This window comes from Lontra canadensis, unplaced genomic scaffold, assembly GCF_010015895.1.
Source record: "Lontra canadensis isolate GAN:19392208 unplaced genomic scaffold, GSC_riverotter_1.0 scaffold9, whole genome shotgun sequence".
In the NCBI taxonomy this organism is placed as follows: domain Eukaryota; kingdom Metazoa; phylum Chordata; class Mammalia; order Carnivora; family Mustelidae; genus Lontra; species Lontra canadensis.
This window is the reverse complement of record NW_022631003.1, coordinates 19,748,898-19,774,227: the sequence shown is the minus strand read 5'-3', so window position 1 is coordinate 19,774,227 and position 25,330 is coordinate 19,748,898. Positions and strand designations below refer to the sequence as shown.

General features: G+C 39.9%; 1 protein-coding gene across 1 annotated transcript; it reads right to left on the bottom strand.

The window, feature by feature from the left end:
- Positions 1–354: 354 nt before the first annotated feature.
- Positions 355–25,330, bottom strand: CREBL2 (cAMP responsive element binding protein like 2). The gene is made up of 4 exons (XM_032855028.1): positions 24,998–25,330; positions 6,718–6,915; positions 5,378–5,522; positions 355–2,442 (listed from the first exon to the last, which is right to left on the bottom strand). The coding sequence occupies exons 1-4, from the start codon at positions 25,010–25,012 to the stop codon at positions 2,438–2,440; spliced, it is 363 nt and encodes a 120-aa protein (XP_032710919.1). The 5' UTR covers positions 25,013–25,330; the 3' UTR covers positions 355–2,437.

Below are 25,330 nucleotides of genomic sequence, written 5' to 3'. Positions count from 1 at the left end.
TTCTCTCTCAGCCTGGGTGCTGTCATTACAAAGAGGGAGAGATGCTATGGTTTCAGTATGCTGCTTCCTAACTGGAATGGGAAAAGAAATGCTCCAGCTGTTTGAATCAGTGACATTTATTAACATGCTTCAAGTGGCCAAAGCGTGCAGCCAGCACAATACCCAAAGCAATCAAAACATCCCTTTTTAAGACCAAGGAACTTTCTCTTGGTATGATCTACTTTAAAATACCAAAAAGATCAGTTTAGGAATAAACTCAGTAAGCTGTAATTTACTGTCATCCAAAATTACACATCCTCTACCTGAGGACAAAGTCACTGCTCTTATAAAGATACTGGGGGTGAGGGTGGACCTTGTAATTTAACGTTACAACCAGAGAAGAAATACTTCAAGCACAATGGAGACATTCCATTGAAGAGCCACATTCATTTTGGAATGTTTGCTTTGAAAACAACTCTTCTGGGGAATTCAAAAGGTATTGAACAAAGCAACACAAAGTAAATCTTGGGCTGTTTTGCTAAATAAAAATATACACTTGAGTAGACCAGATGGCAAAAACATACCCATTACAATCTGAACACTATATTTAAAACACTTAAATTCTGAAGGTCTGAATATTAACAATCTTTAATCTATCTATATTTGTGATCCTAAAAAGACATTAAATACTCTTAAACCCCCAGTCCTCCAAAACACAGAGAGACCCAACAGGCTGGGCTAGTGGTATATCAGTAGTCACATAGGACTAGACTAGATCTGAGTTTGCAATCTACACACAAGAGATCTTCAGGAACTCAGGCTAAAGGGAAGCACTTCATTCAAACGTGTGGCCTAAGAGAAGGGGGGAGAGTACCTTGTAATCTGACACTACGTGGTCCATCTCTTGTTCCACCCCACAGTCTAGACGATGATGCCTCCTCTTAGACTGCCATTTCATAACAAAACATACTGTTTAGAAGCCAGATATTTGCTTCATTAGAGCTAAGAACAATTATAATTTAGCAGCAACAGAGAACACAGTTCCTGATTTAACTATGGGAAAGAGAAGAGAGTGATAAAGTGTCTCAGTGGGGAAAATGAAAGATTCCTATCTACTTGCAAGTAGAATATGATGAGCTTGATTCCTCAACCATCACTCTGGTAGTCAGGAAGAAAGTAAATGGAGCTGTGACGGGAACTGGAAAGAACCACTCTGGCCTTGTGCCCCTCCTGCCTGGCCCACCAGCCGCCTGCTGTGCACAACTCCAGCTCACGGCTTCACTCCAGAGCGGAGGTACCGTCAGGGCCGAACCAGATGCACATCCACAGTGTGTTTCTTCCTGGCTCAGAACATTTTCCTATGGAAACTCATGTCAGGGAAGAAACTAAGTGTTCTGGTTATGCCTACAGCCATTAGATCTACTAAGAATTTCTCCCTCAGTTTGTTCCAGATCTCTTGAGGCAGAAACTCGATCTCAGCAGCTAATTTCATCCTATTTTCTTTAGGAAAATTCTCCGAGTTAGTTGACTACACAAGGCAATGTGTGTGAACATTCACTCCTACCCTCCCCACATACATATACAGACATACGATAGAAACACATACATATATACGTACATACATACATATTCTAGGTTGTCAAGAGGATGTCTGCTGCTGAAATGCCTAAAAGGTTACTTCTTGCTTAAAAATAAAATTTGACTAATTATTCTCCAAGTATGGACTAGGCCCTACCAAACTTTTATAAATATAGTTTGAGAAGACAGCAACAAAAGTTTTAAACAGACGCTGTCTTGGGGGCTTTCCTGATGGATTTTGTTAACATGTACGTTATTTAAAACAGGCATATCATTATGGATTATAAAAATAGAAATGTATATATTTGTTAATACATATTCACAGCTTATGCTGGAATGGCTCACAGGAGAAATCATGGTTCATGCAGAAAATAAACATTACTCAAGTAAATAGAAACAAATAAGATTAGGTCCATAAAGGCTGAGAACTTGGTAATCAGCCCATTTGGTTTCTCTTTGTAGGGCAATCAAAAACATAAAAGAAGGTGACACACCTACACACACATACACATACATGACATGAAATACATGGAAAGAATATAAATTAACCAATAAAGCAATGTAGAGTTAAGGTGCAAAAATACAATCTTCACCCACTTCTCTCTACTCCTGTGTTTTCAAGCATTGCAACATGTTCAATGCCATGGGTGGCAAGGGCAACCAGAACAGGTCTGAATGTTTATAAATTTTCTAAGTGTTGAAAGTTAAAGCAAAATCCTTTGGAATCTATGATCACACATTTTGGTAGAAATTGCAGATTTATAGAGATGACTACTGAGCAGTAGGTAGTAAATGGAGCCAAGAAGTACAATCTTGCCCATTCGTCCTCCATAGGATAAAGTATTGGCTTCAGTCAGTGACTCATCATTTTATAAAATCTTCACCCTGAAAGATAAAGTTACCAATGTAAGAATGCTTGCAAGTCAATGAAGCTTGGTTAATCTATTTTAAAATACATTTTGTTTGTTTAGTATCTATGGAGAAAGGCTTTTTAAAAATAGGTATTGAAAGGAAACTGAGCTGATCTGGTTTTTTTTTTCATTAATTCAATTTAGATTAAGGCAAATGTTACCTCATCTAAGAAAGGCTATCAAAAAGCAAACCCTTCAATTTTATAAAAATATTTTAAAAGAGGGGCATCTGGGTGGCTTAGTTGGTTGGGTGGCCGACTCTTAGTTTGGCTCAAGTGGTGATCTCAGGGTCTTGAGACTGAGCCCTGCATCAGGCTCTGCACTGAATTCAGGGTCTGCTTGTCCCACTTCCTCCCTCCTCCCCCTCCCCCCATTCTCTCTCTCTCAAAAAAAAAAAATCTTTAAAAAAATTTTAAAAGACAAAAAGTTTATAACATACTTTTATGACTGTTACAAGTGCTCCCAAAGCAGTCACAATGACAAAGAAACCAGTCTATTACATCTTCATTACAAAATCTTCCTGGTCTCTTCAACAAATAGTGTTGGAACTACTGGATATTTGCATGTAAAAGAATTAAACTGGACCTCTACCTCACACCATATAGAAAATAAACTCAAAAATAGATCAATGAGCTAAAATATAAGAGCTAAAACCATAAAACTCTTAGAAGAAAACATAAGGGTAAGTCTTCATGACCTTGGATTTAGCAATGGATTATTACACATGACAAAGCATGAACAACAAAAGAAAAAAACAGATAAAGTGGACTTCAACAAAATTTCGATGTTTCGTGCATTCTTAATAGGACACTATCAAGAATGTTAAAAGACAACCTACACAATGCGAGAAATATCTGCAAAATATTTCTGATAAAGGTCTAGAACCTAGAATATATAAAGAACTCTTACAACTCAACAACAAAATGAAAAACAACTCAATTAAAATGTGGGCAAGGGACTTAAGACATTTCTTTAGAGAAGATATACAAATGGCCACGAAGCACAAGAGATGCTCGGCACCATTAGTCTTCAGGGAAATGCAAATCAATACCACAATCAGATACTACTTCACATCTGAGGAAGGCTATAGTTTTTAAAATGGAAAATAAAAGGCACAGGCAAGATGTAGAGAAATGGAAAGCTTCCTATCTTACTGGTAGGAATGCAGCATATTTCAGCTATTGTGGAAAACAGTTAGTGGTTCCTCTAAAAGTTAAATGTGGAATTACCATATGACCCAGCAATTCTACTTCTAGGTGTATAACCCAAAGAATTGAAAACAAGTACTCAAACACATACTTGTATGCTCATGTTTCAAAGCATACTGTTCACAATAGCCAAAAGGGAGAATCAAATGTCAATAGACCAATGGATAAATCAATTATTATATACATACACACTGGAGTATTATATAGCCACAAAATGTAAAAAGTACAAGTATATGCTATAATGTGGATGAAGCATGAAAACATCATGCTACCTGAAAGAGGCCAGACACAGAAAATCACATGCTGTATGTTTCCATTTACACGAAATTTACCCAGAATAGGTAACTCCACAGAGACAGAAGGTAAATTCACAGTTGCCAAGGGTGGGAGGGATGGAATAAGAACAAGTAACTGTTTAATGAATTCGGGATTTTCTTTGGGGGTGATAAAATGCTTTGTAACATAGAAGTGGTGACTGTACAACACTGTGAATGTACCAAATGCCTCTGAACTATTACTTTAAAATGTTTGTTATGTAAATTTCACCATAATTAAAAAAAAATCCTACAGTGATGGGCTACTGTACTAGATAAGAGTTTGAACTAGGTGAAGACAGGTTTTCCCATTAGAGCTGTGTGACTTTGGGTGCCTTATCCAACTCCTCTGTTGTTGTTTTTTTTTAAGATTTTATTTGAGGGACGCCTGGGTGGCTCAGTTGGTTAAGCCGCTGCCTTCAGCTCAGGTCATGATCCCAGGGTCCTGGGACTGAGTCCCGCATTGGGCTCCTTGCTCGGTGGGGAGCCTGCTTCTCTCTCTGCCTCTGCCTGCCGCTCTTCCTGCTTGTGTTCTCCCGCGCTTGCTCGCGCTCTCTCTCTCTCTCTGACGAATAAATAAATAAAATCTTAAAAAAAAAAAAAAAGATTTTATTTGAGAGAGAATGAGAGGGGGAAGGTCAGAGAAGAAGAAGACACCCTGCCGACCAGGGAGCCCAATGTGGGACTTGATCCTGGGACTCCAGGATCATGACCTGAGCTGAAGGCAGTAGCTCAACCAACTGAGCCACCCAGGCGCCCTCCTCTGCTTTCTTCATCTATAAAATAAAAAGTAGGGGCACCTGGGTGGCTCAGTGGGTTAAAGCCTCTGCCTTCGGCTCAGGTCATGATCCCAGGGTCCTGGGATCAAGCCCCACATCGGGCTCTCTGCTCGGTAGGGAGCCTGCTTCCTCCTGTCTCTCTCTCTCTGCCTGCCTCTCTGCCTACTTGCGATCTCTGTCAAATAAATGGGTAAAATCTTAAAAAAGTAAATAAATAAATAAATAAATAAATAAACAAAAATAAAAAGTATAATTCCTTAACACAAACATTGGAGGAAAAGCAAGGTAAGTATAAGTGAAAGTGTTTTGTAAGCTGTAAATCAAAATACAAATAAAAGGCATTATTACCAACAATAACTAGAATGGTATACTCCCATTTATGGGCTAAGTCTTCTTTAAAATTCTTCCATACATTTAGCAGTTGCTCTTCATAGATACCATGTAAAATTCACTTCAGTATTTAGAATCTAACACTATTTCACTTGCTTATTAGTGTATAACAAATGACATCAACATTTTATTTAATGACATACCAAGGAAAGAGGTCAATGGAAACCCGACCTTAAGATGCTCCTCTAAATATAAACTCTCCCTCTCATTGTACTCACAGGAATTGCTATTAGCGTCTGTCTTCCCAGCTTTTGTGTGCCTGCTTGAGTTCTGCTGAGATTTGCTTTGCTCTTCTCCAGTGAGTAGGGCCTTGATTTCAGAAGGGATTTTTCCTTGGTCCATTGCCATGCACCACTGCTTGTACTGAAATATGTAAAATATATTTAAGTAAAATTTTACTAGTCAGAGCTCAGGAACCACTGGTGGAAATCCTAGAAGTAGTAACTTCCATAACGAGAGGTCAAACTGGCTGCTGGGAATCCTGCCCTCCACCATATTTCCTGTTTCCCTCGGAGGACATGTATAAGGCTTGCCATCTTTCAGGAGAGGGTAGGAAACCGCTGATGATTCTTCTTGTGATACACTGGAGTAGCGTTCAGATTTAGAAGGCCCCTCTAGTGAAAAGAACATCTCCCCACAGTGTGCCACTAATTAGGATCCTTCTCTTTTTGCTAACTATCACATTATCATTTCCATTCCTAAAATAAATAATTCTGTAATTTCCATTCTCTTTCATAAACATTCACTGAATGTCTACTTTCTACCAAATGTATACTATGGGCTTAGGGGGTATACAAAGATTAGTCAGTTCAAAGGCTATGCCCTCAAGTGGTTTACACTGCAGAGCGTGAGAAATAATTTACAGCATAAGTCAAATTCAATATACATATATTTTTAAAATCTACTGAATAGTATATATCTGGATTCTCTTCAGGCCCCAACCTTATGTCTTGCCTTTTAAAATGCTGAGATAGTAGCCTGTCCCAGTTTTGTAATGATCATGGTAGTATTCTCTCTTCTCCAACCTGTCACCTGCTCCCTTGAGGTCATAGTAATGAGATTTCCATTCTCTTTAACATTTCTACAGCCATCACCCAAAGTCTTAATGAATGAATGAAACATGGTGAATAAATATGAAATACAAATGGTATACAATGCATATTGTTACATACTGCTATATTGCCTTTTCCACTTAGCAATATATTGTGAATGCCTTTCTACAACAGTAAATATATATGTACATCGGGGTTTTTTTTTAATGGCTGCAAAGCAGTCCAATATCTGAATGTTGGCTACTTTGCAGCCATTAAAAAATCTCCTATTGTTGTATATTTGGGTTATTTTCCATTTTTTTCTTTCATGAACAGTCCCTCAGCAAAATAGTCATGTACATTCTGCTTCCACCAGCACTGTGCAAAAATGCTTATTTGCCTACATCCTGGCTAACAGATTTCTTTCCCATATTTGTCAAGTGAATACATGAAAATTGGTATCTTCATACTTTAATTTGCTAAGCTTAGGTTGATTTTTTCATGTGTTTATTGGGAGACTTTCTTACCATTTCCAGTTCCTCTCTGAGGGCACATATGGCTCTTTCCCGACTGGATACCAACTCTTCCAAATACTGATATCTTAGTTTTTTCCTAGCTCGGCATTCTCTTGCACTCTGCCGGCTCCTCTCAAGTTTTGCCTTCAAGTCGATTTTGGCTGGCTTCCGACCACGTTTGCCGGGCTTCTTTACTTTCCCTCCAACCACCTTCAGTAAGAGAGAAAAGAAACCATTTTTATCCTCTTAGTTCTGTTTCTAGGAAAGTGACTATGGCTGCATATTATTAGTAAGGAAAACATTTACAAGTAATAAATGAAACCTATGAAACTTAGAAAGCATAATCCCATGAAATGCCTTAAGAGGCATTTCAAGCAAAGGCTTCCTGTTTTTTTTTTTCTGATACTCTTGATACCATGAGTGTGAGAGAAGAAATACTCTAAGTTTTCATTATTTCTTCAATAACAATCTTTAAGTAGTTTAACAGTAAACTTTATGAACCATATGTAGCTGGATACTAAAATCTAAAAGACTGTCACTAAATACTTTGTTTACATGGAATTTTTATTGACTTGAGAAAATAGTAAGTAAAAAAAAATCAATATTTAAAATTCAATATTCAATTCAATATTAAAAATCAATATTTAAAATTCTAAGTTCAGTGTGATCTCGACATTAAAAAACAACACATAGAAGAGACGATATTTGTTAAAACACCAATGGGGAGGGCGCCTGTGTGGCTCAATTGTTAAGCATCTGCCCTCGGCTCAGGTCATGATCCTAGGGTCTTGGGATGGAGCCCCCATCCTGTGCTCCCTGCTTGGTGGGAAGCCTGCTTCTCTGAGCAGAGAGTTAGATGTGGGATTTGACCCCGGGACCCTGAAATCATGACCTGAGCCTAAGGCAGACCCTTAACCAACTGAGCTACCCAAGTGCCCTATGTTTTATATATATATATATATATATGTGTGTGTGTGTGTGTATGTGTGTATGTGTATTTATTCATTTACTTATTTATAAATATGTATCCTAAGCAATTTGGCTATGACTTCCCTCTTCAAGTTTACCAAGTCCAAAGGAACACATGGAAAGTCCCTGACATCTTCAGGATAATTCTCTCCTGCCTTTAGAAGCCTGTAATTATAACCCTAGACTGTCTCAGGAGATCTCTACCTGCTCCCACTAGTCATATGACATCTTTTCAATATCTCTGTTACTCATTTTCCTGCATAGGCACAATTTTTTGGTGACAAAGTAATTTAATCTTCCTTGTTTAGTTTTGGAACCTCCCTAAGTTCTTATACAACACTTAACTATGAGCTAAATGTGATGAATTTTTAAATACATCAACCTGAACTTGAACATCAAATAAATTTTCTTGAAAGCAATTACCTTGAAAGGGGTTACATTTATTACAATGAACAAGCTTTTCGGTAAAGTGCTTTTAGAACTAGTTTCTTAGAAGCTACAACACAGTCTGCCTCAGATTATCTACTTTATCTGACGAGGTTCTGAATGACGCCTAGTTCTTTCTGAAAATTACCCTCAGGAAATAAAAATGTCACAACTTCAGTATTCTGAAAGGAATATTGCTGAGGCTTTAAAAGGCAATTGTTAAAGAGAAGATGCAAAACTCAAACACTGACAAATCATTGCAATAAAGTAGCAACTTCATCAGGTAATGAAACTCAAATTCAATATTCACGTGGCTATAAAAACTCTTAGTTTGTTTGAAAATCACTATTACTATCAGACACCAACAACATCCAGTACCCTATAAAGATCAGATCATTACTAAGTATAATGGTTAGGTGGAAAACCAAACTGTACGTATGAATCAGCCACATTTACCAGACACTGGGTGGTAACATGACGGATGGTCAACCACTTCAGCATGCGTTTTTACAGGGCGGCTCTGAAATGACGCTGAATACTCCAGGGCTCTGGGGAAAAAATCTTCCTTTCCACCACTGTGGTAAAGCTAGCTGCTTCAGTACTACTCCCAAATCAGTTTCAACTTTTCAAAAACAGGTCTTTTAGGGGTGCCCGGGTGGCTCAGTTGATTAAGTGTTCAACTCTTGATTTCAGCTCAGGTCATGATCTCAGGGTCCTGGAATTGAGCATGGGCTCTGCGCTCAGCAAGGAGTCTGCTTCTCTCTCTCTCTCCCTTTGCCACTCCCTCTCGCCCCCCAACCCCCAAGCATTCTCTCTCTTAAAAAAAAAAAAAAATACAGTTCTCTTAAAGCTTTTTATACTATGCATTATCATGTTTTTATTCCAATATAATAATATACGCTTCAGGAAACTGAAGTTTTAATGAAATATTTTGAAATCATCTCACGTTGAAATAAAGTATATTTGCTATTACTACAGTTTTTAAAAAGGAACATATTTACAGCATAAATTCAGGTCTATAGGAAAATAAATGGTAAACACATCTATTCTCTACATAGTGAACTCAATCATCAATAACACAACACTGTAATCTAATACCTCATATATTTGTTTTTAATTAAATCAGGAGAGGCTGCCTTTGAGAAACCAGAAAGAGGACACAGTGTACTTTAGAGACTTGACTGATTTTGTAAACCTCACACAGTCATTAAAACCCAACAACAGTTATAACCCTTTGTTTAGTTTTCATGGTAGTAATATTATTTTATTCCTTTCTTTTTTAATTAGAAAGGCATAGTGAATAAATCCAGGGTTCCTGTATTTTATGTCCCCTCCTGTAAAAGTACATTAAAACCACATAACCACCACTTCCCTAGTTTAATTTTCCTCAATGGTAGACTGAATTTTTGGCTTTGGATGCCAACTAAAATCTGATTAGTGTACCAGTTTTCAAGACTCAGGTACATTAAAGGATTACGGGGAATCTATTTTTTTTTTTAATATTTTATTTATTCATTTGTCACAGAGAGATATTACAAGTAGGCAGAGAGGCAGGGGGAGAGAAAGGGGGAAGCAGGCTCCCTGCTGAGCAGAGAGCCTGATGCAGGGCTTGATCCCAGGATCCCAAGATCATGATCTGAGCTGAAGGCAGAGGCTTAACCCACTGAGCCACCCAGGCGCCCTGGATTACTGGGAATCTTAAGCCTAAGAGCATTTTATAAAGAAAAAGGTATTAAACAGGGGCACATGGGTGGCTCAGTTGATTAAGTGCCCAACTCTTGATCTCAGCTCAGGTCATGATCTCACAGTTGTGGGATCAAGCCCCACATCAGGCTCCATGCTCAGCACAGAGTCTGCTTGAGATTCTCTCTCTCTCTCTCTCTCTCTCTCTCTGCCCCTCCCCCCACTCATACCCTCTCTTGCTCAAAATACATAATTTTTTTTTTTTTTTTTTTAATGAGCACCTGGGTGGTTCAGTAGGTTAAAGCCTCTGCCTTCGGCTCGGGTCATGATCCCAGAGTCCTGGGATAGAGCCCCGCATCGGGCTCTCTGCTCCGCAGGGAGCCTGCTTCCTCCTCTCACTCTGCCTGCCTCTCTAACCTACTTGCAATCTCTGTCAAATAAATAAATAAAATCTTAAGAAAAAAAAAAAAAGGAAAAGAAAAAGGTATTATACAAATGTGGATTGGTATACTAGTTGCTTTAACAACTTAATTTCATATATTTCACAAGCCATAATGATTAGGGGACAGCTAGGAGAAATTAATAGAAGGAACCAGAAACTAAAACTGAAATCAACCTCATGAATTCCTCCCAAATGTCTCTGGGCCAAAAATCATCCTAGCCAATGTTTCATAAAGTTTTCACAAATTCAGTGATTACCACATTGTCCCCTTGCTCTATCGTATTTCTTTTGTAAGCAAGTGTATTAATGTGGCTAAGTAAATGTACTGATTTTTATGCTCCAACACAAATGCCAAAGAAAACTATGAAAGTAATATAAAATTTAGCTTTTTCTATTCTAGTTTTATTTCTATCCACATACTAGCCACATGAAATTTTAAATAGCTATCTTTAAAACAGTGGTATCTTTATCTACTACCCCTTTTACTTCTCCCCCACCCCCAAACACATTTGTGAGCCAGAAATAGAAAGCCCCAAGGGAAACACTCAGCAAGCTTGTATCCCTAGCCCTCACCATGAACAAACTTATTAGCCATTGATTTTTTTCTTACTCTCCACAGAGAATTTATTACACAAAGGAGGATAGCAGAGATGTTAAATTTCAGTAGGGCTTTTGCAATACCAAGTTTGTCTTCATTATTTGTTAAAAAGGTTCAAGTCTATTTATTATAAGCAAGTAAGAGTGAAGAGCCTACTTTTCTGTTAACTACTTGTGTTTGTTGTTGTTGTTTTAATATTTCCTCCATTCAGACAAGCTAAAACTAGATGTTATTTTTAGAAAGTAAGCACTAGGGACCATCATATAATTCTATCTCAGTATACAACAATTATTATTTAATAAATACAGCAGATAAAAAACCTAAAGATGTCCCTAAATAATAACTGGATCAAAGAAGAGATCACAAGGGGCGCTGGGGTGGCTGAGTGGGTTAAAGCCTCTGCCTTTGGCTCAGGTCCTGGGATCCAGCGGCCGCATTGGGCTCTCTGCTCAGCAGGGAGCCTGCTTCCCCACCCCCAACCGCCCCTCTCTCTGCCTGCCTCTCTGCCTACTTGTGATCTCTGTCAAATAAATAAATAAAAATCTTAAAAAAAAAAGAAGAAGCGATCACAAGGGAAATGAGAAAACTACTTTGAAGTGAATGAAAAGGAAAACCCAATATACCAAAATGTGATGAGATCCAGCTAACGCAGTGCTCAAAGGGAGCTCTAAATGCCTAAACTAAAAAAGAAGAATTGAAATCAATAGCCTAACTTTCCACCTTAAGAAACTAGAAAAAGAAGAGCAAGTTAACCCCAAAGCAAGCTGATGGAAGGAAATAACAAATATCGGAGCAGACATAAACAAAATTGAGGATGGCAAAACAATAGAGAAAATCAATGAAACCAAAAGTTGGTTCTTCAAAAAGATCAGCAAAATCAACAAAACTTGGGCTAAACTGGTCAAGAGAAAACATTCAAAATACTAAAATCAAGGGGTGCTTGGGTGGCTCAGGCAGTTAAGTGTCTGCCTTTGGCTTGGGTCATGGTCCCAGGGTCCTGGGATTGGGCCCCGAATCTGGGTCCCTGCTTAGCAGGGACCCTTCTGACCCCCCTGCTTGTGCTCTCTCTCTCGAATAAATAAATAAAAGTTAAAAAAAAAAAAAAACCAAAATACTAAAATCAAGACAGATTTTAGAAGACATCATCCCTACCAACTTTACAGAAATAAAAATGGTTACATGGTTTAGCATGAAAAATTATAGGCCCAAATCTAGATAACCTAGAAGAAATGGACAAATTCCTAGAAAGATACAAAGTAGCAAAACTGACTTGAGAGAAAAAATAGAAAATCTGAAAAGACCTATAACAAATAAAGAGATTGAATTAGTAATTGGAAAATCTCCCACAAAGAAAAGACCAGGTCCAAGTGACTTCACTGGTGAATTCTACCAAACATTTAAAGAACTAACACTAATTCTTTACAAACTCTTCCAAAAAACCAGAAAATAACATTTCCCGTTATTATTAGCCTGATACCAAAAGTGAGACTTATACACTGAAAACCACAAAACAGCATTATAAGAAACTAATGATCTAATAAAAAGAAAGACATCCCATGTTAATGGATTGAAAGACTTTATATTGTTAAGATGACAATACTCCCCAAATTGATCTACAGATTCAACATGATCCCTATCAAAATCCCAGCTGGGGGCAGCTGGCTAGCTCATTTGGTATAGCATTTGACTCTTGATCTCGCAGTCCTGAGTTTGAGCACTATGTCGGGTGTAGAGATTACTTTAAAAAAATCCCAGCTGCCTTTTTGCAGAAATTGACAAGATAATAAAAAAAATTCATATGGAAATGCAGGGACCCAAAACAGCCAATCTTAAAAAACAACAAAAGTGGAATGGCTTATGCTTTCTGATTTCAAAATTTATTAGAAAGCTACAGTAATCAAGATAGTGTGGCAATGGCACAGGGGTAAACATACATATCAATGAAAAAGAACTGAGAATCCAGAAATAACCCCTTACGTTTATGATCAATTGATTTTCAGTAAGGTGCCACAGCAATAGAGAAATGGGAAAAGAATAGTCTTTTCAATAAATGGTGCTGGAACAACTGGGATCTACAAGCAAAAGAATTAAGCTGGACTCCTACAACACGACATATATAAAAATTAACTCAAAATAAAACAAAGCCCTAAATGTAACCTATAAAACTTGTAGAGGAAAACAGAAATAAATTTGTGCCCTTGGATTAGGCCATGAATTCTTAGATATGACATCACAAGTATATACAACAAAAGAAAAAATAAACTGGACTTCAAAATTAAAAATTTTATGCTTAAAAAAAAACACCATTAGGGGCAACTGGGTGGCTCAGTGGGACAAGCCTCTGCCTTTGGCTCAGGTCATGATCTCAGGATCCTGGGATAGAGCCCCGCATCAGGCTCTGTGCTCAGCAGGGAGCCTGCTTCCCCCCCTCTCTCTCTGCCTGCCTCTTTGCCTACTTGTGATCTCTCTGTCAAATAAGTAAATAAAATCTTTAAAACAAACAAACAAAAAAACACCATTAAGGTCAACCCATAGAATGGGAGAAAATATTTGTAAATCAAACATATGATAAGGGACTTGTATCCAGAATATGTAAAGAACTTTGACAATTCAACAAAGACAAAAAATCCTATTAAAGTGTGGGCAAAGTATATGAATAGACATTTCTCCAAAGAAAATATACAAATGACCAATAAACATATGAAAAAACATTCAACATCATTATTTGTTTTGGAAATGTGAATCAAAACCAAGAAACAACACTTTATACCCACTAGGATGGCTATATAATAAAAACAGCCAATAATGTGAAGATGTGAAGAAATGGAACTCTCATACATTGCTGGGGGCGGTTTAAAATGGTGGCCATTCCCCAAAATATTAAACACAGAATTACCATATGACCCAGCAATTCTACTCCTAGGTAATCCCAAAAAGAAATGAAAACATATGTCCACTTAAGAACTTGTACAATGGATGTTCACAGCACTGTATTTCATGATAGCTAAAAAGTGGGAACAACCCAAATGTCCTCCAACTGATGAGTAGATAGCAAAATGTAGTGTGTTTATACAATGGAACATTATAAAACATTATTCAGGCATTAACTGATTCAGGCATTAACTGATACATGGTTCAACATAGATGAACACTGGAAACATTATACCAAGTAAAATAAGCCAAACACAAATGGCCACACACTGTATGATTCCATTTATATAAAATGCCCAGAAGAGGCAAATTTATAGAGATTAAAAAGTAGATTATTGATGTTTTAGGGGGTGGGGAGGAGACACTGGGAAGTGGCTGCTAAATTTTTTTTTTTTAATTAATATACTTTGCTTTTTGTTTTTTTGGTTTTTTTTTTTGACAGAGAGCACCAGTAGGCAGAGAGGCAGGCAGAGAGAGAGAGGGGGAAGCAGGCTCCCTGCTAAAGCAGAGAGCCAGATGCGAGACTCGATCCTACGACCCCCGGATCAGGACCCGAGCCGAGGGCAGCAGCTTAACCCACTGAGCCACCCAGGTGCCCTATACTTTGCTTTTTAAAGCTCTTTTAGGTTTACAAAAAATTAAGCAGAAAAGTACAGAGTTCCCATATATCCCCTTTTCCTCCACCCTTCCAGCGTCCCCTATTATTAACATCCTGCATTAGTGTAGTACATTCATTACAATTGATGAACCAATGTTATTAATAAATCCAAAGTCTACATTAGGGTTCACTCTTTGTGTTATACAGTTCTATGGGTTTGACAAATGCATATATCATGTATCCACCATTACAGTGTCATACAGAATATTTTCACTGCCCTAAAAATCCCATGTTCCACCTATTCCTCCCTCCCTCGCTCCCAAAATGTTGGCAACCACTGACCTTTTTACTACCTCTATAGTTTTACTACCTTTATAGGATCCTGGCATCATGACTGGAGCCAAAGACAGACACTAAACTGAGCCACTAAGGAGCCCCAACAAGATCAACTTTCATAGAAAGAGGAGTTATGTGCTCTGTAGGGCCTTCTTAAAATGAGGAAGGCTCCAGTGTCCCGATTAAATCCTATTCCAGAGACTCTTGGGTCATTCTACTTCTAGCTTTTCAGGAGCTAACAACAAGCACTTAAATTCAAGGCAATGGATACCTGGGTGGCTCAGTCTGCTGAGCATCTGCCTTCGGCTCAGGTCATGATCCCAGGGGTCCTTGTATTGAGACCCACAAAGGGCTCCTTGCTCAGTGGGGAGCCTGCTTCTCCCTCTGCCTGTCGCTCTCCCAGCTTGTGCTCTCTCTCTGGCATATAAATAAAATCTTTAAAAACATATTTTTAAAAATTCAAGGCTAAATCAAGGTGTGTAGGGAGAGAGCACTCACTATGGGACAAGGTCTTGAGCTGGGCACTCTACATGTTATCTCGTTATTTCACACCATTTCAGGTGAGGGAAACAGCACTATGCTCATCTTTTTCAGGTAAAGCGGGGAAAATTAATTCCTTTATTTGACAACCATTTATTAAATACCACCATACCCCAAACAGCATGAAACTCCAAGAATATTAATGTAAGAAGATGGGGGTCCTAAATTGTAAGGAATATGGACTGATGAAACACAGCAGACATGAAATAAACAATAACATCATAAGGGGCAGGATATCAGTGTATACAGGAGTGGAGGGAGGCATGTATATACACACCAGAGATGCATAGTGGTCTTTTTATTTTATAGATGACAAAATTTTAGTCCAGAGAATTTCAGTATCAGAGCGGGATCTAGAACCTAAGCATCATAGCAACTTGTCACGAATTAACTCACTATCGTCAAGTACGACTGTTTCCCCCAAATTTCATGGTAGGACTCACTGCCTTGATCATATCATGCCCTGAAAAGGCTCTAAAACCGACAGGTGCTTTATATGCACTTCAGTATTAATGCTATATAGTCATTCATTTACTCCAGCTCACTGTGACCTCAGGCACCTGATGGATGATGGTGGTGAGGTTAACTAAAAAGCTTTTTCATTTTATGCCTCCTTGAAATTTCCCTCTACTATTGTGGCTCTCCATGCCCACCAGCTGAAGTCATGCCAATCTATTCCTTAAAATATTCTGATTTACCTTTCCTCTCTACTCTTACTACCCATATCAGTCTGAGCCCCACTCACAGGTTATTACAGTAGTTTCTCAGTGGGTCTTCCTACCATCTCTCCTTTTCCATTCCCACTTTCCCAGCTAATCTATCCTGCAAAGAGGGGCCAAGTTAACCTTTCTTTTCAGCTTATTAAAATAACTTTGCTGTATTTCCACTCATTGTAAAACAGTGGTATCTAATCACTATACAAAGAAGAAACTTTAACGGCCCTGTAGCCATGTTACTCTCCAGCACAAGAGAAGACTCTGACTCAGCACTGATTCCAGGGTCACCATCTCCCGTCTATCAGTTTGCTATTGGCTGCTGTGACAATTACCACAAACCTGGTGGTGATGAAAACAACACAAATGTTCTGGAGGCCGAAGTTCGGCAGGGTTGCATTCCCTTCAGAAACCACAGGGGAGAGAATCCATCCTTTGCCTCTTCCAGCGTCTAGTAGCTATCAGCATGCCTTGATCTTTGGCCCTATCAGTCGAACCTCTACCTCTGTGGTCTTACTGCCTCCATACCTGTCTGCCAAATCTCCCTTGGCCTCATTCTCATGAGGACACTTGTCATTGGATTGAGGGCCCACCCAGATAATCTAGGATAAATTCTTCCTCTCAAAATCATTAACTTAATCTTTTTTTTTTTTGCCAAATAAGGTACTTTTACCATATAAGGTGATATTCACAGGTTCCAGGGATTAGGACATCAATGCATCTTTTTAGGGGCCACCATTCAGCCCACTACATCCAGGCTCCTGCTCACCAAGCCAGTCTTCTCTTTCTTACTCCTAACAGGGGCATCATATGAAGTCATGCCCCCTCAGGACCTGACCCCGTCCCCTGCATTCCCACCTAATCTTCACCATTTCTCTAAATGTTCCCTCCATCTCCCCAACATCTGCAATAGCAAATGTTATGCTTTCTTTGGTTAGGGTACGCTCTAGCCCTCTTTCTCTGAAGCTCTCCCTGACAGTTACCCTCTTCCCATGTCATTTTTCTTCTCCTAATGCCTGGAACATACAGTGAACACACTGAATTTATACATCACATTATTTTTTTCTAGTGGCCTCACAGATTTAGGTCCCATCTCCTCCAAGTAACGTGAGCTCCTCATGCGCCAAAGCCATCCGTGTTTTCTACTTCCGTAACCTCAACTGTAACTGGGCCGTATGCAGCCCGGAGCCAGGCATTTGGGAGGCATTTATTAAATGACTGATTGAATAAATAAATGCAAAGAAAAATTAGGAATATTCTAAAACAGACTTAAGTTGATATCACTACTATGACTGCCAACTTATAGAAGTTATTAAAAAAAAAAAAACTCCCTCATAAGGGATATAAAATCTGAAAAACCAGTTAAGAACTCTTAACTAGGGACGCCTGGGTGGCTCAGTTGGTTAAGCGGCTGCCTTCGGCTCAGGTCATGATCCCAGTGTCCTGGGATCGAGTCCCACATCGGGCTCCTTGCTCGGCAGGGAACCTGCTTCTCTCTCTGCCTCTGCCTGCCTCTCTGTCTGCCTGTGCTCGCTCGCTCTCTCCCTCTGTCCCTGACAAATAAATAAAAAAAATAAAAATAAAAAAAAAAACCTCTTAACTATTTTACCACCCTTTTTGCACTTATTTACATCCTAATGCTCTAATTCTTAAGGCAACTCATAAAAGTTTCAAGCTGTTAAGTCTAACAGAATTATCGCATTTACACATTTACTCGAAAGGGTAGGGAGCAACAGCTCCAGCTAAAAACAAAATAAGAGCAGGAGGGCTTGTTTTGCTCTTTTCAAAAACATGAAGTGAAAAGTTACCTCCAACTGTTTAAAGAAAAATAAAGATAGATGTGAATGTTCCCAGCTAGTGCTCTTTACCACTTTAAAGAAAAAACAAGTAGCTGCATTTTCATTTGGTGTTAAGACTCCCAAAACTTCCTTCACAGCTGTGGGTTAGGCCTTTTATTTACCAGATCTTCAGAAAGAAAGTCTAATCACATCTTCCTGCTGCTAACCTTTCTGCCAGTTCATTCTTCTAGTCCACGGAAGGAGAATGCAGATAAAGTAGGCCTCTCTGAACTGAGAGTTAACTCCTGCCTCTCCTCTCCCAACACCTATGCCTGCTCCGGCCCCCAGCTATGTCTGGGAAGCCCATCCTACATATACCTGAGGATTGCCTGAAACTGTTAAAAACCGACTAAGAGTGGTCTATACCTAACTGTCTTCGCTTCATTCCTGCCCACCTCTTTCTCAACCGCCACATTCTGGCTTCTACCCTATCACTCCAGGGAAAATTCTCTTGCTAGGTTCATAAACAATCTCCTATTTTCCAAGTCCAGCAGGTACTTTTTCACTGTTTACTTGACACTTTTTTTTTGGTAGCATCTCATATCGTAGACTAAGCCCGTTCTTTAAAATTCTCTGCTCCCTTTGATAAATGGCATAATAGCCCTTTTTGTTCTCATTCTCCTGTATCACTAACCTCTCCGTTCCCGTTTATGTTGCTGAGTCCTGTTCTTCAGCCCCTTTGGATCATTTTGTTTTCTAGGGTTTTGTCTCTTTAGCTCTCTTTTCTGTCCACACTCTTCACCCCAAAGGATTTTATGCATACTCCATCAACTACAACCACTGTAATAGTCTCAATATGGTCTTCAGCTCAGGCCTTTCTCATGAGCAATTAACCGAGCTGGTACAGGGTCAGAAAGCACTTGCAATTATTGAGAACCCATGATGTACTAAGTTCTTTTGATATGGGTTCACATATTACAGCTAACTCTTGAACAACATGAGGGTAATGGGTGCCAACCCCCAAGCACTCAAAAAACCGTAACTTTTCACTTCCTCCAAAACTTGACTACTACTGGCCTATTGTTGAAGCTTTACCAATCACATAGTCAATTGTTGCATATGTTGTATATGTGTTATATATTGTAATCCTACAGTCAAGCTAGAGAAGAGAATCAAAAGGATGAGAAAATATATTTACAGTACTGTACTATATTTATTTTTTAAAAAGTCATGTATAAGTGGGTCGGTGCAGTTCAAACCTGCATTGGTCAATGGTCAACTGATTTTTTTTTTTTTTTTAAGTTCTATGCCCAACATGGGGCCTGAATTCGTGACCTGAGATCAAGAGTCACATGCTCTACTGACTGAGCCAGCCAGACGCCCCAAGGGTCAACTATTACTACCTTTAGTTCTCACAATAACTCATTAGTTTTATTAACCCATCCAATGAAGAAATTCAGTTTGGAAGAGATAAAAGACAGCTTGAAAGTAGTAGAAAGGAGATCTGAACTTTGGTTATATGTCAAAATCCATGTTCTTTACTAATTGGACCACCTGCTTCTAGTCTTATCCAAGTTCCTACATCTTTACCCTAATCCATTCTCCACATAGCCATTGGCATTTTTTCCTTCAAAGACGCACATCCAATATTGTCATGTCTGCTTTAAAATCCTTCCGTGGCTCCCAACATGCATGGCCTTGGTTTTCAAACTTTGGTAGGCATATTCCCCACTCAATTGGGGAGCCTAATTAAAATTAAAATTCCCAAGCCCCATTCCCAAGATTCTGGGTCAGCAGGTGTTTCCTCTATTCCACACTTTGAAAAATACAGACCATGGGGCACCTGGGTGGCTTAAAATCTCTGCCTTTGGCTCAGGTCATGATCCCAGGGTCCTGGGATCGAGCCCCACATCAAGCCCCACATTGGGCTCTCTGCTCAGCAGCGAGCCTGCTTCCCCCTCTCTCTCCCTCTGCCTGCCTCTCTGCCTACTTGTGATCTCTCTCTGTCAAATACATAAATAAAATTAAAAAAAGAAAAATACAGACCAAAATTTGAGAGCTTAACTTGCCAGGCATATCGTGATCTGGCCCCGGCTTACTTTTCCATCCTCATCTCTGCCATGCCTCTACTAGTACTTTAAGCTCTAGCTCAGGGGTCAGCAAACTACAGCCCTGCTGGCCAAGCCTGTTCCCAGTTTTGGTAAATAGAAGGTTTATTAGAACACAGCCACACCCAGTCATTAAGTTTTGCCTATGGTTACTTTGTGCTAAATTGGCAGGGTTGAGTAATAGCAACAGAGATCAAAATGGCCGGCAAATAGTTACTATCTGGCCCTTTACTGAAAATTTGCCAATTCCTGATCTAACTTGTAGCATAATACTTGTTAATCAGTGCAGTATGCTTTAGTGCAAGGTCCTCCTTCTTTTCCACTTTCTGGAGGACTCCTATTCTTCCTCACAGATTCACTCCTACTGTGTGAACCAGTGTCTGACATGCCTAGAGAGGCACCCGTTCTTACTGCTCCAAAAAAAAGCACTTTGCCTCTATTGCCCTTATTTTTTACCTCACTCTATTGTACTGACTATTCTATACGTCTGCCGAGCCCACTGAAATGTAAGCTCCCAAGAATAGTTACAAACTTTTCCGCCTTTCTCTGTCTAGCATAATGCATGTACATATTAGGTGACCAACAAATATTTAAGGAATTAATGAATAAATACACTTTCCTGAAAACCTTAAAAGAACTAATCATTCTGAATAAGAATATGTAAACTTAGATTTCAACTGGTTTCTGTATTATTGAAATTACTCCTTAGGGGTAAACTATCTTGTGAGGTACCCTATGTAAAATATGCATGTAACGTATACAGGAAGGGAAGGCACATTAAATCTGTCACAGATTTGTTTAGTAGAGGAGCTGGCTCTTCTGTTTTGGTCTTGTGGATAGCACTGATGAAGAGGAGGACAAGAAAAACATAAAATGTCTGGGTTTTATGGCACTGTTCAAGACAGGTAGGGGCCAAAGGACAGATCTGGGAGTGTCAAAGACATTTTGGGGCCAAGTTAAAATTTTTGCAAGAACCAACACTACTCAGAAAAATGGAATGGAACAGAAGATCCTATCTTCTTACGTAAGAGGTAAGGAAGGTGTGAGAAACCTTATTTTCCGATAATCGTGTGTAATACAGGTAGACAGGAAGTCTATGAAGTCTATGAAGGAGAATAGCGTCCACATTACCATACTGTGGCCAGCGTCTGAGCCAATCTCCTGTCAGTCATTCAACTGAAACTTGATGCCCTATAGTGCCAGGCAATACAGTATGGCAGTCTTTTACCAGCTTAGCCTGTGGCAGGAACACGTCTGGTCAAGGATATTTCAATTTATAACAGTCATTGATTCAATAAACAGAAAATTCAAATATAAAATAAAAAAATAAAAACCTTCTGCCTATGATCAAAGCCTCTGAAAATAACACACTTTTATTTTCTTTGTAACTGAATGCAACAGGTGAGGAAGAAGCAGCTTTCATAAAAATAAGCACTTCTTCCTAGTGGTGGGCATGCAGGTAGGCTCACGAGACTACCTTTCTCACACAATCTGAGAGTTAAATACACAGCTTAAGTTAATTTCTTCTTTTTTTTTTAATTTTTTTTTTAAGATTTTATTTATTTGACACAGAGAGAGAGAGAGATCACAAGTAGGCAAAGAGGCAGGCAGAGAGAAAGAGAAGGAAACGGGCTCCCTGCTGAACAGAGAGCCCGATGCAGGGCTCAATCCCAAGACCCTGAGATCATGACCTGAGCCAAAGGCAGAGGCTTAACCCACTGAGCCACCCAGGCGCCCTTAAGTTCATCTCGTGCTTCATCCCATTGCCCCGTCCCATCTGGGGACACAGGAGCAAAAGGAAGTGTAAGTATAAACATGGCTGCAAATATTAGGAATAACACACAATTAATAATTACTAAAATGAGCATCTCAGATACCTAAGGACCAAAGAAGTCACTCTGAGTAACAACAGTTACTAGTAACTATAGTAACTAGTAACAATAACATTTTTTGTGTGTGTTTACTATGTGTTAGACTCTGTACTCAATGCTTTATAGTAATGCATTATCCCTAATCCTCAACAAAGCCTGTGTAAACGATATTAACCATTTAGAAGATAAAATGGAAACTCAGAAAGTTTAATGAACTCAGCCAAGATTTTTCTTTCCCAATTAGTAGAGATCTACTCAGTCAGTGTTTGAGCTCTGCTGCTTAGCACTTTCCCAAGCCCCTACTTTTAGGTGCCCATCTACCTCTTGCTTTATTTTTGCCATTTGCCATTGACTATATATTCTGCCTGGGTGGCTCAGTGGAGCACAATGATTCATAAAGCCCAGGCACATCAGGGCAATCTTCTTTTTTAAAAAAGATTTTATTTATTTATTTGACAGAGAGAGATCACAAGTAGGCAGAGAGGCAGGCAGAGAGAGAGAGAGGAGGAAGCAGGCTCCCTGCCAAGCAGAGAGCCTGATGCAGGACTCCATCCCAGGACCCCGAGATCATGACCTGAGCTGAAGGCAGAGGCTTAACCCACTGAGCCACCCAGGCGCCCTCAGGACAATCTCCTTAATGCCACTCTGTTCCAACCCAGTCACTATTAGTGAGTATTCGATGCTGTATCAGGCACATTGCTAGATGGTAGAAAGGTAAAGGTGCACTCCCATTCAAATCTATCCTACTCTGACTCCAGAAAAGTAGGTGACAGAATGTGGAGAGCTCCTGGCAAACTCACTCATCACCACTGCTGAAAAGAACTCAGAAGGGGCGCCCAGTCAGTTAAGCATCTACCTTCAACTCAGGTCCTGATCTCCAGGCACTGGGATCAAGCCCCGCCCCTTATGGGGCTCCTACTCAGCTGGAAGTCTGCTTCTCCCTCCAACCTGCACCCCTCTCGTGCTCTCTCCCTCTGTCAAATAAACAATAAAATCTTTAAAAAATTATTTTAAAAAACCCAACTCAGAATACAGAATCTTTATACAGGGAAGTCCTCACATCATCATCACCTGTTTCCCTGACCTGCTGATTCAAATACTATCTCTCTACAACTGCTACTCCTGCCCTCTTCATCCTCTTCCTATTCCCCTGGCTTTGCTGTCAGCCAGTTTGTCAGCCTTTATGCTCTCTGATCATACTTTATGCACAACCACCATAATTCCAAGCCCCAACTCTCACCTCCCCTTATACAGGAGAAAATGGAACCTGAGACTCTATCGCCGATACATAATGTGAGGAGAAAATGTGTTTTGTGTGTATGTGTGTCTATGCTAGGAGGACAATATAATTCTGTGGGACTGTAACAACTAGAGCACAGAGAAAGGCCAGGCTGGGAGATGCAAAAGACTTCAGGGCTGCTTCATACTGCCTGACTGCTGGAAGAGCAGTCTGATCTTGCTGTACACGGCATTTAAATATTACTCATCCACAACTACGACGTGTATTCAAAGTGAAAGTAGTGTATTCGCAGAGGCACTATCCATCCACAGACATGTGGAGTAGATTTCCTTTTCCATAATCATTAAAGATTTAAGAAACTGCTGGTTTCTAAAAACAATGAATTAAAAAGAATGAGAACTGAGTTCATTTTGCTTTCTACCACCCAGATTTAACTTCACTCTTTTAGGGAAAACAATAAAATTTTATACCCTCCTACAGTTTGCTAGTTTTAGAAATAGCTCCTATGTGATTTTACAGCTAAGTAAAATAACTCCAAATCCTATGTATTTTTCTTGGACTTGAGACTAGTGAAGACTTTCAGAAAGTTATTAAATGTTTCAAAAGTCTGAAAAGGAAACTAAAAATTTTATAGAATATACTGTGAGAGCTTCAAATTAAGGAAATTAAAAAACAATGTTATTTTAGCATCTTAAAGAGCCATAACATTATTCTGAAAAAGGTAATGGATATAGTATTCAGATTTTCTTTCAAAATTAATACTGAGCAATCAAGCTAGCAAGACTTTCATGGAAAAATTATTTTCTGATGTTTCTGGAAAACTTTCAGAACTCCCCCTTTCTGTCTCGGAAACACCGCTTCCTGTTAGGGTTTGCTACTTCACAAGCAAACTGTTTCTCCAGGTGAGTCTCAATTCCAAAGTACTGCGACGGGCTTTCCCTTCTGCCTACCTCTTTGCTCAGAGCCTTCTGTGAGAACAGGAGGAGGAGATAATGCAGAATAACCCAAGTAGCATGGAGAATCTAGAAATTTTTTCACTCTAAGGATGAGTGAAACAAAAAAGTGACAGCAGCAGAGTATTACTGGTTTGGTGGAGGGTGAAAGGGCACCCAAACGAAGGAAAAAGCTAGCATGAGCAGTATGCCAAAAATTGTGGAAAGTAAGACCTCTTAAAGGCATAAAGAAGGAATGATTTCTACTTCAAAACTGCCAAAGTCTATTAGTCTGACTCCTTAAAAAAAAAAAAAAGTCCAATTTCCTAAACATTCAAAAACATCAATAAGCTGACCTCATCCCTATCTTCATGAGCTAAAACTAGACAACATTAATGTGGATAGACATAAAGACAGAAATAGGTTATACATACACTCTATGAATTAGCCAATTATGAACAATGTCCTTTAGAATCATAGGGATAACTGATTTGGATGGCAAAAGGTGTTAGGATATTAAGACAGATTAACAGGAAGGAATTCACTACTTCTCTTAGAGAAGGCTTTCTACAGGAGGTTAGATTCTGGACGAATAGCAACAGGAGCTTAGCAGAGTGTTCCAACCAACCACAGGAAAATATCTCAGAGGGGGAGTGAACTGATTATATGAATGGGGCATTGAGTAAAGGAGCCTGAGAGAAGAAAGGGGAACCTTCAAGGGGAATAGGGCTGGTTCAGGGTGCCCTAATTAAGGTCTCCAAACTGGAGAAAGTCTGGGAGGGGGGGCAGGGGAAGGCAAAAAGAAAAAGCACCGTGGTTTCTTCACTTATTTCGCTAGGCAAGTTAAGGACTAGGCTTTGCACTACCTGGAAAAGCTGACAAACAGGCTTGTCCTGGGAGTGAAAAATTCCCAGAGGAGAGAGCCCTTTCTGGAAAGACGCAGCCCCCTGTTCCCTGAATTCCTGGCTGGGCACCATGGGGTAATAACTGGAGGCGCAGGGATGTCTATGGCAGGTGTTTCCTGGGTGTTGGCGTGGCTACCAGGCTGAGGTTCAGCGGCGGGTCTAGCACTTAGCGACAAGCAGGCGGCGGCGGCGGCAGCTGCGCGTGCAAACCACAGGACTTACCTTACTGTCATCCATCTCGGCGGACAGGCCGGCCTGGCCAGGCGCTCCCTCCCACCGCCCTCCCCCGGCTCAGCCGGCCTGGCCCGGCCCGGCCCCCGCCCCGGGGGAAGAAGGGGATATGGTTCTGACTGTCTCCTCCTTTCGCCTAATAGTTCGATTCCCTGATGCCACAGTCACGGGGACGAGGGACCAGTTCAGGAATGACAGAGCGGACCCTGGAGGCGGCCCAAAACGCCTCCTTTCGCCGCCGCCGCCTCCTCCTCCCCCTCCATGACAGTCTCGGGGTGTGTTTACAGACGCCCTGGAGAGCGGCCCGGACGGGAGGGTGGGCGG